The sequence below is a fragment of the Sebastes fasciatus genome, chromosome 22 (assembly GCF_043250625.1).
Source record: "Sebastes fasciatus isolate fSebFas1 chromosome 22, fSebFas1.pri, whole genome shotgun sequence".
Taxonomy (NCBI): Eukaryota; Metazoa; Chordata; class Actinopteri; order Perciformes; family Sebastidae; genus Sebastes; species Sebastes fasciatus.
Genome location: NC_133816.1, coordinates 23,527,406 through 23,542,177, shown reverse-complemented (window position 1 = coordinate 23,542,177; position 14,772 = coordinate 23,527,406). Strand labels below are relative to the sequence as shown.

General features: G+C 38.8%; 2 protein-coding genes across 3 annotated transcripts; both read left to right on the top strand.

Moving 5' to 3' along the window:
- The first annotated feature begins 1,047 nt into the window (after positions 1-1,047).
- LOC141760939 (low affinity immunoglobulin gamma Fc region receptor II-b-like) lies at positions 1,048-7,028 on the top strand. Of its 2 annotated transcripts, XM_074624055.1 has the most exons (6): positions 1,048-1,110; positions 1,951-2,010; positions 3,631-3,888; positions 4,003-4,248; positions 5,261-5,356; positions 6,881-7,028. In XM_074624055.1, exons 1-6 carry the CDS (start codon positions 1,080-1,082, stop codon positions 6,886-6,888), a joined length of 699 nt encoding a protein of 232 aa, XP_074480156.1. In that variant the 5' UTR covers positions 1,048-1,079; the 3' UTR covers positions 6,889-7,028. The 2 variants fall into 2 exon arrangements, with proteins under 2 accessions (XP_074480156.1, XP_074480157.1); XM_074624056.1 differs by lacking the exon at positions 5,261-5,356.
- A 6,076-nt stretch (positions 7,029-13,104) lies between these two features.
- Positions 13,105-14,681, top strand: LOC141760938 (uncharacterized). The gene is made up of 2 exons (XM_074624054.1): positions 13,105-13,738; positions 14,453-14,681. Exons 1-2 carry the CDS (start codon positions 13,189-13,191, stop codon positions 14,611-14,613), a joined length of 711 nt encoding a protein of 236 aa, XP_074480155.1. The 5' UTR covers positions 13,105-13,188; the 3' UTR covers positions 14,614-14,681.
- The last annotated feature ends 91 nt before the right edge of the window (positions 14,682-14,772 follow it).

Genomic DNA, 14,772 nt, shown 5'->3' with positions numbered 1-14,772 from the left:
GGCTGTGAAAAATGAGTCATGTTCCATAAAAAAAAAAACAGTGACGGCAAACTTGCTCTCATTCCGAGAAAGTTGAAGTGTTCTCTGAATTAAAAAATCAAATCTTAGCAGCAGAAGTTTAATTTAAAAATGATTTCTTACCTTTTGCATGTTTTCTCAGTCAGCGAGCTGCACAGGGTACAAAGTCTTTAAGTTAAACAAATGCGCCTGCTCAGTCTTATCTTCTGCAGTCCCTCCTCTCAGCCTACTAGATCCAAGTCTGTATAACCTGTTGTAAAAACAGTTGATGTATTAATAGTTCTTTCATACTCAGACTTCCAAGTGTTCAGGAAACCCTTCAATTTGATTTGTTTTCAGGATGGAAAAGCCTCTAAAACAGTAACTCTTAGGAAAAAGTAGTATACTTCAAGCTTATTTTATGAAGGAAAATTAAGTAAAGTTCAAGTATATTTCCAAAGTATATTTTATGTAGTAGGTATACTAATATGAGTGTACTAGTACTATACTTTTAAGTGTACTACATCAATACTTCTAGACCAAATTGGCCCACTTTTTAGTTTATAAAAGTATTCTTTTAAGTATACTTTAAATGTAAAAATAGTCAACTTTGAGTACACAACTAGTTTACACCTAAGTAAACCACCTGTATTTTGTACTGCAACTATACTGACAAATTTACAGAGAAGTCTAAGTATACTTAGCTTATAGGCCTACTCATACTTAATCGTTTGATCGAGCTACACTTAGGAAAAGTATGATTAAGTATTCTTGAGTAGCAGACTCAAATCTCTGTTAAAATGTGGGCTACAAGTGTACTTGCAGTATAAAAACTATTTAGCTAGTAATTAACGGAGAGTATACTTTAAAGTACACTTTCTAGAGTGTCTAGAGCACACTACAAGTGATTTTTTTATGTACCTTTTGCCCAAATCTAAGATCATTTGAAGTATTTTAAAGCTAGAGCTGCAGCCTGCTTAACCCCGGAAATAATGTGCACAGGAAGAGGAAGTTCTCAACTGCATCATTCTGTATTTAGCTTTGATTCAGTCTGACGCTCAGACAGTCAGCAGCAAGACATCATGGAGGTTACAGCTCTCTGCTTCAGATTGAGTGAGTACTGCATTTGTCTTCTTTCTCCATGCCTTGTTCCTCTATATAAATAATAGTAAACTAAATAGAAACGATGGTAACATATAAGTTTTAGAGATAAATGACTAAGTTATCCCTTTTTATTGTGTGGTGTATCGATACATGTAATTATATTTGTGGAACTAAAGAAGTTCCTCTGTGAGAATCAACGTATGGACCAGATTCGATTTGCATTTCAACAGATGTATTTGTGTCAGGTGTCCTTTATGGAAGCTATATGCCAAATCATGTTAGGTTCTGCGATGTTTTAAGGTATTTCATTAAACCATTAATATTCAAATTAGGGCTGTCAATCGATTAAAATATTTAATCACGATTAATCACACAAATTGTATCTGTTCAAAATGTACCTTAAATGGAGTTTTTAATACTCTTATCAACATGGGAGTGGGCAAATATGCTGCTTTATGCAAATGTATGTATATATTTATTATTGTAAATGAATTAACAACACAAAACAATGACAAATATTGTCCAGAAACCCTCACAGGTACTGCATTTAGCATAAAGAATATGCTCCAATCATAACATGGCAAACTGCAGCCCAACAGGCAACAACAGCTGTCAGTATGTCAGTGTGCTGACTTGACAATGACTTGCCCCAAAACTTGAGACTTGAAAATTGCTATGCCAGTTTTTCCTCGCCAAAATTTAGCATAAGTTTGGAGTTTATTTAACCTCCTTCCCCATAAGCTAATATGACATGGTTGGTACACAGAAACATTTTAAGTGTTTCACAGCTGCACAAACGTTTTGGACTTCATACAGTATAAACAAATCTCTCCTCTTTTGTCTCTCCAGTGATGAATGTGTTGATGCTGCTGGTTGCACATGTTCAGCAAAATTATTCTAAGCCACCTGGTAAGTAGAAATTAGTCGTTCCCAACCGGAACCGGAACCCGAACCCTAAAACCTTAACCCTAACTCTAAAGCCAGCTTCATATAACACCTGCATAACAAAATACCATCTCAAGTTCGTGGTTTGGGTTTCAAGAAGTTTAAATCTTCTACTCTTTTCTTCAAAAGGAAGAGAAAAAATGAAGTCTGAGAGCACTGACCCGGAACTCGCTATTATGCTGATGACACTCCGCTAATGTAACAGTAGAACCTGGCAACTCTGGCTTTATTTCTGCACCTAAATATCAGTAAATGTGAGCTCATTTTATTTGATCCATAGTCAAAAACCTGTAGCTTAAAACCTGAGAGTGCTCTTTGACTGCTTAAGAGCGTTGTCATCTCATCTCTTTGGATTTATGTTATTCCTTCAAATGATGCCGAAGCAATAACTGTCTCTTTCAACTACAATTGGTCCAAAATGTAACAGCAGGTTTTTTAATGTGTTCAATTTTTACAACCACACCTCTGTCCAAATGTTTCTTCAGTGGCTAGAGGTTAATTTTCAAATCAATTTAACATTTTTGTTTCAAGACTAACCTGGTATCTAGCTATCCATACTACATTTATGAACTTCTGACTCCGTATGAGTCAGTGTTACAACCCAGAGGTGGTCTAGGGGTAAGGGAAGCCACATAACGCTAGTGTTCTTAGGGAATCACTTGGTTTATTGCGGTAGTGGTTGAAATAAAGGAAATAAAAGTTAGTCACTTAAACTAAGAGCACACAAATAAAAAAAAATGAGGGCTTCAGGTGGCGCGAAACTGTCAGACAAAGAAAACAAAAGCACACCTCCTAACCCCGCAGATCCCTTAACAAATAAACAAACTAAAAGCAAACAAAAATCTAACTAACACCAGTAACAGTCAGATCACAACCTGGGTTCTTCTGTTCAGGGTCTCCTCCCTGTTCCTATGTCCTGGGTAGTAACCAGTGGTGAGAGAACAATACGCTCTTATCCCAACTCGTCACATATTATGTTAACACATGCTTTTTGTTGTGAATTAAACAAAAACACCTGCTTAAGACTAGAAATACAACATGGTTGAGCTTAAATCTACTACGTTTGTACAGTGAAAATGACGCTGAACGTTGTGTCTCTTTTCATTCTTTAAACTACGTCACTTGCTCTGACCAAATGTGACGCGAATGCAATGCATATCCCTGGTGGAAAGCCTTGTGTTTTTTGGACCCATCCAACTCCCCGTCCACCAGCCCTGTGTGTCGCTTTAACTCTTTAAACTATGTCACCACAGCACTTTCCATGAACATTTAATGTTGCCACGGATGGGTTTAAATTTTAGTTAATGGAAAGCCCGGTGCATCGCATACCGGCATTAAAGGGTGCCTTGTGCAGCGGTATCAAACACTGACAGCCGTGACAAAGCGTTGGTATTTGGCGCCCTGTGAATAAGAACTGGTTGGATAGAACTGTTGTTATCAGGGCTCCCTGGCATTGCAACTCCTTGCCTTAAACTCACTTCTTAAGACACATTTCTGCAGACGTTCCTTTTTTATAACAGTATGCACCTGGTTTCTTTCTCGGAAGCAAGTTCTTCATTCACATTGTTCTCTGTCTGTTTTCAGATGCAGCTTTTCGTATCGTTCCAACCCGACTGCAGCTCTTTGAATACGGGTCTGTCTATTTTACCTGTGAGGGGGTCAATGTCTCAGCTGGGTGGAAAGTGAGGAACATCAACCGATCCTTTCCAAAATGTTCAAATAGCACAGTGGCATCAACGGTGACCTGCACCATTGACTTTGCCTTTACATCAGACAGTGGAGAATACTGGTGTGAAGGTGGAAGAGGAGAGAGAAGCAACACTGTCAACATCACTGTCACTGGTAGGTTGATTGCAGATTTCAACTCTAAACTTGCATATCAATGACAAAAATATTACCTCTAAAGTATTGTGTTTATTGCACTTCTGCTTCCAAACATGTTGTAATGTTGTTCAGCTGGTTCAGTGATCCTGGAGAGTCCAGTCCTTCCTGTGATGGAGGGAGACGATGTGACTCTGAGCTGCAGGAACAAGACGACTTCCTCCAACCTCACAGCTGTTTTCTATAAAGATGGCCGCCTCATCAGGAGCAGCTCTACAGGAAACATGACCATCCATAGTGTTTCCTGGTCTGATGAAGGACTCTACAAGTGCAACATCTCTGGAGCCGGAGAATCACCACAGAGCTGGCTGTCTGTCAGAGGTGGGACAATATTTACTGTTTTGCTATTTTAATGAAGTTACTGATGGTTAGTTGTGCTAACTTCTATAATCTCCTAAACAGCACGCTCTCTGAGCAAGTGGGTGAGTCAGCACAAACTCATGTAATGCAGCCAAACACCGAACTCACAGATCGGCGGCACTTTGGGTGTTCACACCAGCTGCGTTTCAGCTGCTTCAGCTGCTTCAGCTGCTGCTGTCAGCCCTTTCTAAATAATGGTAATAATCCACAATTAAAACCCCGTAAAATATTCATTCATGGAGCTCTGGAAATCATTGAATGTTCTACAACACAGTCCGGCACCTATTTCAGAATAAAAGCCTTGTGTTAACAAATGAAGGAATTCTGTCCACAGAAAAAAATGCTTGAGGGCCTTTATTTTGAAATGAAAGCAGATAACGTTGATTTAAAAACAGGTCATACATAAACATAAAACTGTAACATAACGATGTAACATAACGATGTAACACAACGCAACATAGCAACATAATGTAGCAACGCAACGTAGCAACGCAACATAACAAAGTAACGTAAGAATGCAACGTAACAACGCAATGTAACAACGCAACATTACAACGTAATGTAACAACGTAACGTAACAATATAACGTAACAACGTAACGTAACAACAAACCACTATAGTTACGTTTAGAAAGAACAACTACATGGTTGGGCTTAAAACGACTACGTTTGTACAGTGAAAATGACGCTGACCGCTGTGTCTCTTTTCACTCTTTGAACTACGTCACTTGTACTGACCAAATGCGACCCGAATGCAATGCATATACGTACCTGGTTAGCAGAAATGTCCAATGCCAACAATTTTTCCTGGCGACTGGGCTGGAAGCATGCCGCATTAAAATGTGTTGCATAAACCTACAATGTGCAAGTTGTGATCAGTACGGGGCAGAACAATTCCAACACAAACTCAGACCTGCAGTATTGTATTGACTCAGTATTTTTTTTAAATAAAGTACTTTCTGTCATCTTTCCAGCATCTGACAAAGACATTCATATGCTTTGGACCGTTGTCAAGGTCGTACTGTTCCTGCTGCTGGTGATGGGACTACTTTACTGGAAGAAACAGCTAGGTACTAAAATTATACTAAGGTTTGGTGATTCTGGTGATTGACTCATAGCTCTGCAGGTCATATCATCGGTCGCTAATAAACGTTATTTTGTGACAGTCTGTATTCTTTGTTTAGGAGGTAATAGATGCTTCACTCTGTAAAAACCACAAGATTTTGTAGTTGTACCTTCAGTATTTAGATCAAGTAGCTTGTGAAAAATATTGTGGGTTGAATTTAGAAGACTACAGTTGTTTAACTGTGTCGGAAACACATATAAATCAACATTTACGTAAATAAGGGCTGTCAATGGATTAAAATATTTAATCAAGATTAAACCCATGATTGAAGAAGGAAGGTAATTTAATGCACTTTGAAGTAAAGTGCTAAAGAAGTCATATGTGTGCATTCAAACAACAGTATCTAGATGTCACTTTGGAGTTGTGACCAGACATGTTTGATGAGAACTTCTGTTTCACACGTTCACACCAGCTAAGTATGTCATACGTGGTGTTTTGTTTTAGACGCTGCAAATAATTTGAGCCACGGCCTCGACACAAACCACGGCTCAAAACTACGGACAGAAAAAAGATAAGATGAATCCCTCAGTGACCCCTTAAGTCTGCAGCAGGACCAAAGTAGCATTCTGATATTAGCTCAAAACCAACCTGTATTTATATTTGGGCTGTCAAAGTTAACATAATAATAACACCTTGACGCAAATTAATTTTAACTCCTCTAATTTCTTTAACGCATGAACACAACTTGAGGTTTTTAGGTTGTAGCGGGCTCAGTTTTAAAGCTAGAGGGAAGATACTGACATCTGTTTTGAGGTACTTGTACTTAAATTGACACATAACTGGCATATTAAACTGGAAAACCTAAGGAATCCATTGGTACCAACCATGTCATACTAGCTTGTAGCTAAGGAGGTGCAGATGGGTTTACATTGGATTCAGTTGAAAGCCCGGTGCGTCTCATACGGACACTAAAGGGTGCCTTAGTGAATAGGTATCAGACGCCGAGGGCCTCTGACCAAGCGTCTGTATTTGACGAGTACAGGTTGGATGCTCGGTGTGATATTAAAGCCTCTATTCTCCAACTTTGACTAGTTTGATCAGTTTACGTTTGTGCGGGTAGTTGCACAGAACTTACATTTGTACGGAGCGCGTTCCATGATGGATACAAAACACCGTTGCACGTGGCCAGCAAGTCAGCATCATTGCAGGTTTGCTGTTGGAGGGTTTTATAACCTACTTCCACTCACCGCTAATTGGTTTGGGATGGACTTAATATGGCGGACCCTCCATGTGAACGTGCAATCAGAGAGGAAGTGGGTAGGGAGGTGGCAGTTTGAGAAAGCCCCCACATTACCAGCTGTGATGTAGTGATTCTGCATTGTCAGTCACCCTATTGTACAGCATACAGGGTATGGACAGAGCACAGAGCATCCACCAGATGGTAGCATAAGCACAATTAATATCCTGGGTGTAGTTACTCTATAAAATATTATCTTGTGCATGAATATGTTTCATCTGTGTGTTACAGATCGATGAGGAAGAAACACCTAACTGAAGGAGATGGAGGACTGATTACATCATGCTACATGTGCACCTTTACCAAATAGAAGTTCATTCAAGTGTGCTATCAGTATACTTATTTAAAAATTTAAATAAGAGAGTATACTTTCAGTTTACTTTTATATATATATATATATATATTTGTATTGAGACTCGTGACACGATGCCTACTCTCTGGCAGTCTCATGAGGATGAGGCACCGTAGTCGCGAGCTTCCCCTTCAGGCCTCGGCAGGTATCACTAATCAATCTCAGAACAGACTTAACAGGTAGATCACAGATGGACAGGAAGATAGGACATATTCTGACATTTAGAGAGGTTTTAACCAAAATAATGTTTTTAACCCTTCATGGATTTCAGTTGTTTTTATGACCCATTTCACAATTAATTAATCTTTTATGTCACTATAACTGTTTTTACTACTAGAAGTTATTTATAGCTGATCAGCTTTCTTCATATAATATTCTACCTATCATATATACCTATAAGTTCACTTGTAGTATAGTTCATAGTATAGTTGCAGTACAAAATGAACCTTAGGTATAAACTAGTTGTGTACTCAAAGTTTACTGTTCTTTCACTTAAAGTAAAATTAAAAGTATACTTTTAGAGACTAAAAAATGGGTAGATTTAGTCCCAAGAAGTATTGTATTAGTACACTTACAAGTATACTACTAGCACATTGATATTAATATGCTTACTATATAATGTATACTTCGGGGGGAATATACTTGAACTTTATTTAAGTATACTTCATATAATAAACTTGAAGTATACTACTTATTTATAAGGACAAGGAAGTTTAGAGACTTTAAAATAAACTTTGCTTGAAGTAACGTTTAGTATTCAGTATGTATTTGGTACTCTCTAGTATGCAACATGTTTAGTCAAGTATTCTACCAGGTAGTGAGTCAATTTAACAATACTGTTTGTTTTTTGTTTTTTTATCTCTTCATCCAAAATGCATCAAATACTATATCTTTACATCATTGTATTTATCTGTCTGGTACACTGATAGCAAAATAAATTGTCAATTTTTTTAAATAAATCAAGTAAATAAATGAAGTGATAACTGATAGATTGTTTCTCTGCTTTACAAAGTGCCTAACCTGTCAGTTAAAATAATGTTTGTCTCTCTGATGTCTGTTTCTTTCTGTATGTTCATGTTAATAATTGAGGATGTTTTTTATTAATTAAGTACATTTTTAAATTATGATTCACATGGAACCTGTATATACTCATGTCCCATGTCCATGTTGTTACTAACTTCATTCCTTCCCGGGAGTCCTTGTGCCTCCTTGTCTCGCAGCTAACCGTGGAGCGGGGTCACACCTGGAGTGAGGTCATACCTGGAGCGGGATCACACCGGGAGCGAGGTTATACCTGGAGCATGGGTACACTTGGAGCAGGGTTTCACCTGGATCTTGGTGGTCTCCGGTATTGTGGCTGCATCTGCTGCCGCGTCGGTGCCTGCTTGACACCAACTGCTACCATCCCTAATTAACTACGTCTGTACGAGGGACTACCAATGCTAACGAGGGATTTCCAACACCTAATGACAATGTGGCAGCCTGGAGAATAACACTTCTCAATCACTGCCAAAGACATCAAGAGCTCCCAGCAAGCATGCTGATGCTGCAGGAACCAATGCACGGGCATCGATCGCAGGGACGTCCCACACCAACACACATGGACGTACTGAGGAGAGATGCTGGACAGTGCTGGCTTTCCGATAGTTGTATTATCACTCTTTCCATCCACCACTATTGGTTTTGTGTTATCAGCCCTACTTGTATTAGTTATTACAGCTGCTAGACTGCTATTGTGGCTGCTTCTATATCTCTCTCTCTCTATCTCTCTCTCTCTCTCTCTCACTCTATCTATCTATCCCCCCAGCCGGTCTCGGCAGATGGCCGCCCGCCCTGCGCCCGGTTCTGCTCCAGGTTTCTTCCCAGTAATCGGGGAGTTTTTCCTGGCCACAGTGCGCTTGGTGGATCCTGTTGGGTCTCAAAACTATGGTGTACGGTCATAGACCTGCTCTACATATAAAGCGTCTTGAGATAACTTCTGTTGTGATTTGACGCTATACAAAAATAAATTGATTTGATTTGATTTGATTTGATTTGATAATCCGGGTCCTTCAGATCTTCTCGTCTCTGTCTGGAGCTCATCGCTGACAGCTGCTGCTCTTCATCACCACCACCACCATCATCATCCTCCTCTTCGTCATCAAACCACAGGAGGCCCAGACTGCCGGTGTCCTCCACACCTGAACACAGGTGAGTTCAGTTAAACCACCTGAACACAGGTGAGTTCAGTTTAACCACCTGAACACAGGTGAGTTCAGTTAAACCACCTGACCAGGTGAGCTCAGTTTAACCGCCTGAACACAGGTGAGTTCAGTTAAACCACCTGAACACAGGTGAGCTCAGTTTAACCAACACTCAGCCGGCTCAGCTCAGCACCAACATCAGCAGTGTGGTTTTAGTACTTTTACAGTAACTCCACACTGTTTTTATTTAATTGTATAAACAGGTTTAAAAGGTGAAGACGTACCTGACTGCTGCTGCTCCTCCTCCTCCTCTTCCTCACCACTCAGAACCACCACCTCCTGGTCCTCCAGGTCTGGGATCAGGGCTTCATGTTGTCAATCAAAAGAAAAACAAAGTCAGACACACACATAAATATATATATATTTTTCTAAAAGTGAAGATGTAAACAGCCGAACGTGTCCGGAAACACATGAAGGTGCAGTCGCGTGTTCGCAGCTTGATAGAGAAGAAGCACATGAAACAACATGTGAAAACAAGCTTAACAAACTAAGCTTCCCTTCATTTGTTAACTCAAGGCCTTTATTCTGAAATATGTGCCGGACAGTGTTCTAGAACATGCAGTGACTTGCAGAGCTCCATGAATGAATATAGTACGGAGTTTTAATTGTGGATTTTTACTATTATTTACAAATTACCACACGTTTCTTAACCTTTCTCTGTCTAAAATAAATATAAATTATTTTTATCATGAAGTTAAAGGGACTATTTGTAACTTTCAGAAATGCTTGTAAAGTTATGACTTTATTCTCGTAATATTACGACTTTTTTCTCGGAAAATTATGACTTTATTATAATATTACGACTTTAGTCTTGTAATATTACGACTTCTTTTCTTGTAAAATTATGACTTTATTATAATATTACGACTTTATTCTCGTAATATTACGACTTTTTTCTCTTAATTTACGACTTTTTTCTCGTAAAGTTATGCCTTTATTCCCATAATATTACGACTTTTTTTCTCAAAATATGACTTTTTTTCTTGTAATATTCTGACTTTATTGTGTAAATCTCAGATGTTTTTTCCCTCAATGTGGCCCTAATACTCCGTAGTACATTGTCTCTTTGGCCCTCACTGCATTAGACTTCTTTACTATATACTTAGACTATAAACTGTGTTACCTTCATCACAATGATCACATGTTTTGCCTAAATGTTTCTTCAGATAGTAAAGGGTGCTGACCCCTGCTCTAGACGGTTCTTAAATGGAGTTCAACAATGCACATAATGTGTGCCTGCAGGTGTTATATCTGTGTTATATCAGCATTATATCTGCGTTATATCGGCGTGATATCGGCGCTATATCTGCGCTTTATCGGTGCTATATCGGTGCTATAACGGTGCTATATCGGTGCGATATCGGTGCTATATCGGTGCGATATCGGTGCTATATCGGTGCGATATCGGTGCTATATCGGTGCTATATATCTGTGTGATATCGGTGTTATATCTGTGTGATATCGGTGTGATATCGGTGTTATATCTGTGTTATATCGGTGTGATATCTGTGTTATATCGGTGTTATATCGGTGTGATATCGGTGTACTATCTGTGTGATATCGGTGCTATATATCTGTGTGATATCGGTGTTATATCTGTGTGATATCGGTGTGATATCTGTGTGATATCGGTGTGATATCTGTGTGATATCGGTGTGATATCGGTGTTATATCTGTGTGATATCGGTGTACTATCTGTGTGATATCGGTGCTATATATCTGTGTGATATCGGTGTTATATCTGTGTGATATCGGTGTGATATCTGTGTGATATCGGTGTGATATCGGTGTTATATCTGTGTGATATCGGTGTACTATCTGTGTGATATCGGTGCTATATATCTGTGTGATATCGGTGTTATATCTGTGTGATATCGGTGTGATATCGGTGTGATATCTGTGTGATATCGGTGTGATATCGGTGTTATATCTGTGTGATATCGGTGTGATATCGGTGTTATATCTGTGTGATATCGGTGTACTATCGGTGTGATATCGGTGTTATATCTGTGTGATATCGGTGTACTATCTGTGTGATATCGGTGCTATATATCTGTGTGATATCGGTGTTATATGGTGTGATATCGGTGTGATATCTGTGTGATATCGGTGTGATATCGGTGTGATATCTGTGTGATATCGGTGTGATATCGGTGTGATATCTGCAGACCTTTCCTCTCCAGTTTGACTCTCGGTTGCAGCAGCAGCTCCAGTTGTCTCCTCTGCAGCTCGACCTCCCTCCTCAGCCCCGCAGCCTCCTCCTCGTAGCCGGTCACAGTCCTCTCCACCACCGCTAAGATCTCCTGAGCTGCTGTGCTCATCTTCTCAGTCACTATTCCTCTGAGGATCTCCGCTTTAGACATGTTCATGTTACTGAGACCAGAGAGAGACTCCGAGCCGCTGCTGCTCCTCTTCATCCAGTAGAACATCTTCACTTCGTCTCCGAGGCTGCAGCTTCTTCTTCTGCATACGGCCGTCATTAAGGGACCGTCGCACAACTCCTCCTATCCCCCTCTGTGTGCACTCTGCTCATTGAACTGCATGAGAGCCTGAGGCTGCTGTTTGTTGACGCTCCCTTATAGTTCAGAAGGCTTTGTTCTCCTCCTGTTGTTCCTGTTTAAACTGTTTAGCTTGCATTGAATTTCATACCATACTGTTTGTTTATTATTACTACATGTTACTAATGCCTGCACATGTTTTCTATTTTATTCTCTGTATTTTAGTAACCTCTATTCACACAAGGATTTACAAACCATCTTCAATCAATAAATGAGTGGTATCTCAAAGAGAGTGTGTGTGACCTGGACTAATTGATATATATATATATAATTTCACATATATATATATATGTATATATGTATGTGTATATATACACATACATATATATGTGAAATAGTAGTATTTACTGCAGTACAAGTACTAGTATGTATACATATATATATATACATATATTTTTATATATATATACATGTACAACTAGATAGTAAAACAGGAAGTATAAGTATAAAGGTAAACTAGATAAATATCAGTGAATAGAAACAATACTACTATGTGGGATGGAACCTGCTAAAATCAAGAATAATAAATAAATAAATGTGTCATTAAATGTAGCAAAAACAATATTAAAAATATATCTAGCCATTAATTAATTAATTTATAAAAATGCGACATAAATTGATATTTCTGTTTTGATTTGCTTCTTTATGTATATATTTGTATTAATTCCCTTATTTATTTACTCTTCTGTTTAATTTCCCCCTTTATTCATTCGTGTATGTATTTTTATTACATTTTTAAAAAATGTGCACTTATTTTTTTTAAAGAAAAGTAAATAAATAAATAAGGGAATTAATACAAAGATTAACAAAAAAAATAAAGATGCAAATTAAAACAGAAATATCAATTCAATTATTAATCAGTTTCCTTATTAAACACATTTATGACGGGCAATTCAATAAATTGCAGGTTTATTATTGATTTAATATTATACTATGTGTTTATTATTATTATTATACTGTATTATGTCATGTTATGCTATATTATTATTATACTGTATTATGTCATGTTATGCTATATTATTATTATTATACTGTATTGTGTCATGTTATTATATAAACACTATATTATTATTATTATTATTATTATTATATTGTATTATGTCATGTTATGCTATATTATTATTTTTTATTTTTTATTTTATTATAATAATATTGTACTTATACTGTTCCTACCTTCTATTATGCTGCTATATGAATAGAAACACTGAGTATCATTCCTCGGCCTCTGATTGGCTGACCCTGATGAAGGCAGGGAGTATCAGCCAATCAGAGGCGGAGTAGAGCGGGGTCACAGTGTGACAACATCCGATCCAGACATCCCGCGCGTTTCTTCCTGCAGGTACCAACACAGTAACAACACGGGAACAACACGGGAACAGTACCAACATGGCTCTAGTCGTGTCTACAGCCGAGATGCTGAGAGGAGTCGTCGTAGAGAAGCTGACTGCAGCAGCTCAGGAGATCTTAGCGGTGGTGGAGAGAACTGTGACCGGATACGAGGAGGAGGCTGCAGGTCTGAGGAGAGAGATCGAGCTGCAGAGGAGACAACTGGAGGACATGATGCTGCCTCAGAGGAGACAACTGGAGGACATGATGCTGCCTCAGAGGAGACAACTGGAGGACATGATGCTGCCTCAGAGGAGACAACTGGAGGACATGATGCTGCCTCAGAGGAGACAACTGGAGGACATGATGCTGCCTCAGAGGAGACAACTGGAGGACATGATGCTGCTGCAACCTCAGAGGAGACAACTGGAGGACATGATGCTGCCTCAGAGGAGACAACTGGAGGACATGATGCTGCCTCAGAGGAGACAACTGGAGGACATGATGCTGCCTCAGAGGAGACAACTGGAGGACATGATGCTGCTGCAACCTCAGATGGAGCTGCTGCAGGACCAGAAGCTGCAGCCTCACATCAAACAGGAGACAGCAGGTAACTCCACGTGTTGCACAATATTACACAGATGCAACATATTGCACTGTTAAATTGGGACAGTGCAGTATTTGTAATACTTTCAAGCATTTGCTGGTAATATTGCTGTACTTTTACTGCAGTAGGATTTCAAATAAAAAGTAAAAGTACCAATACCACATAGTAAAAATACTCTGTTACAATTAAAATACTAATACCACACTGTACAAATACTCTGTTACAGTAAAATTACTAATACCACACTGTAATAAATACTCTATTACAGTAAAATTACTAAATACTTTAAGTATTTTTACAGTGTGGTAATAGTACTTTTAATGTACCACGGTATTTTTTACAGTGTGGTAATAGTACTTTTACTTCAGTAAAGTAACTGAGTACTTCTTCCACCACTGGATAAATGTCGAGGAGCAGATTAACTCTGTTTGATATTCATTAATCTATATTTATTGATCTATATTTATTATAGTATATTTATTAATCTTTATTTATTAATTTATATTTATTCATCTGTATTTGTTAAACTATATTTATTACAGTATATTATATTAATCTATATTTATTAATCTATATTTGTTAATCTTTATTTGTTATAGTATATTTATTAATTTATATTGTGTTTCCATTCATTATTAATATTTAATCGTGTGTCTGCCGTGATTATCGAGTTTTTACTGATTAAAAAACTAAAGTGACCGTCTGTCTCTGACCCAGATGACCAGTTTCCTGTCTGCCAGCCACCTGGAGGAGGAGGAGGAGGAGGAGGAGGAGGAGGAGGAGGAAGAGGAGGAGGAGGAGGAGACGGAGGAAGAGGTGGAGGAGGAGGAGACGGAGGAGGAGGAAGAGGAAGAGGAGGAGGAGGAGGAGGAGGATGAGGAGGAGGAGAAAGAGGAGGAAGAGGAGGAGGAGGAGGAGGAAGAGGAGGAGGAGGAGGAGGAGGAAGAGGAGGAGGAGGAGGAGACGGAGGAGGAGGAAGAGGAAGAGGAGGAGGAGGAGGAGGAGGAGGAAGAGGAGGAGGAGGAGGAGGAAGAGGA

Excerpts from the sequence above, each read along its gene's own strand:
- LOC141760939 (XM_074624055.1), top strand. The coding sequence starts at position 1,080 with ATGGAGGTTACAGCTCTCTGCTTCAGATTGA. Across the intron at positions 1,111-1,950 it reads AGCTCTCTGCTTCAGATTGA|TGATGAATGTGTTGATGCTG; the intron begins GTGAGTACTGCA and ends TTGTCTCTCCAG. Across the intron at positions 4,249-5,260 it reads GAGCTGGCTGTCTGTCAGAG|CATCTGACAAAGACATTCAT; the intron begins GTGGGACAATAT and ends TCATCTTTCCAG.
- LOC141760938 (XM_074624054.1), top strand. The coding sequence starts at position 13,189 with ATGGCTCTAGTCGTGTCTACAGCCGAGATGCTGAGAGGAGTCGTCGTA. Across the intron at positions 13,739-14,452 it reads CATCAAACAGGAGACAGCAG|ATGACCAGTTTCCTGTCTGC; the intron begins GTAACTCCACGT and ends TCTCTGACCCAG.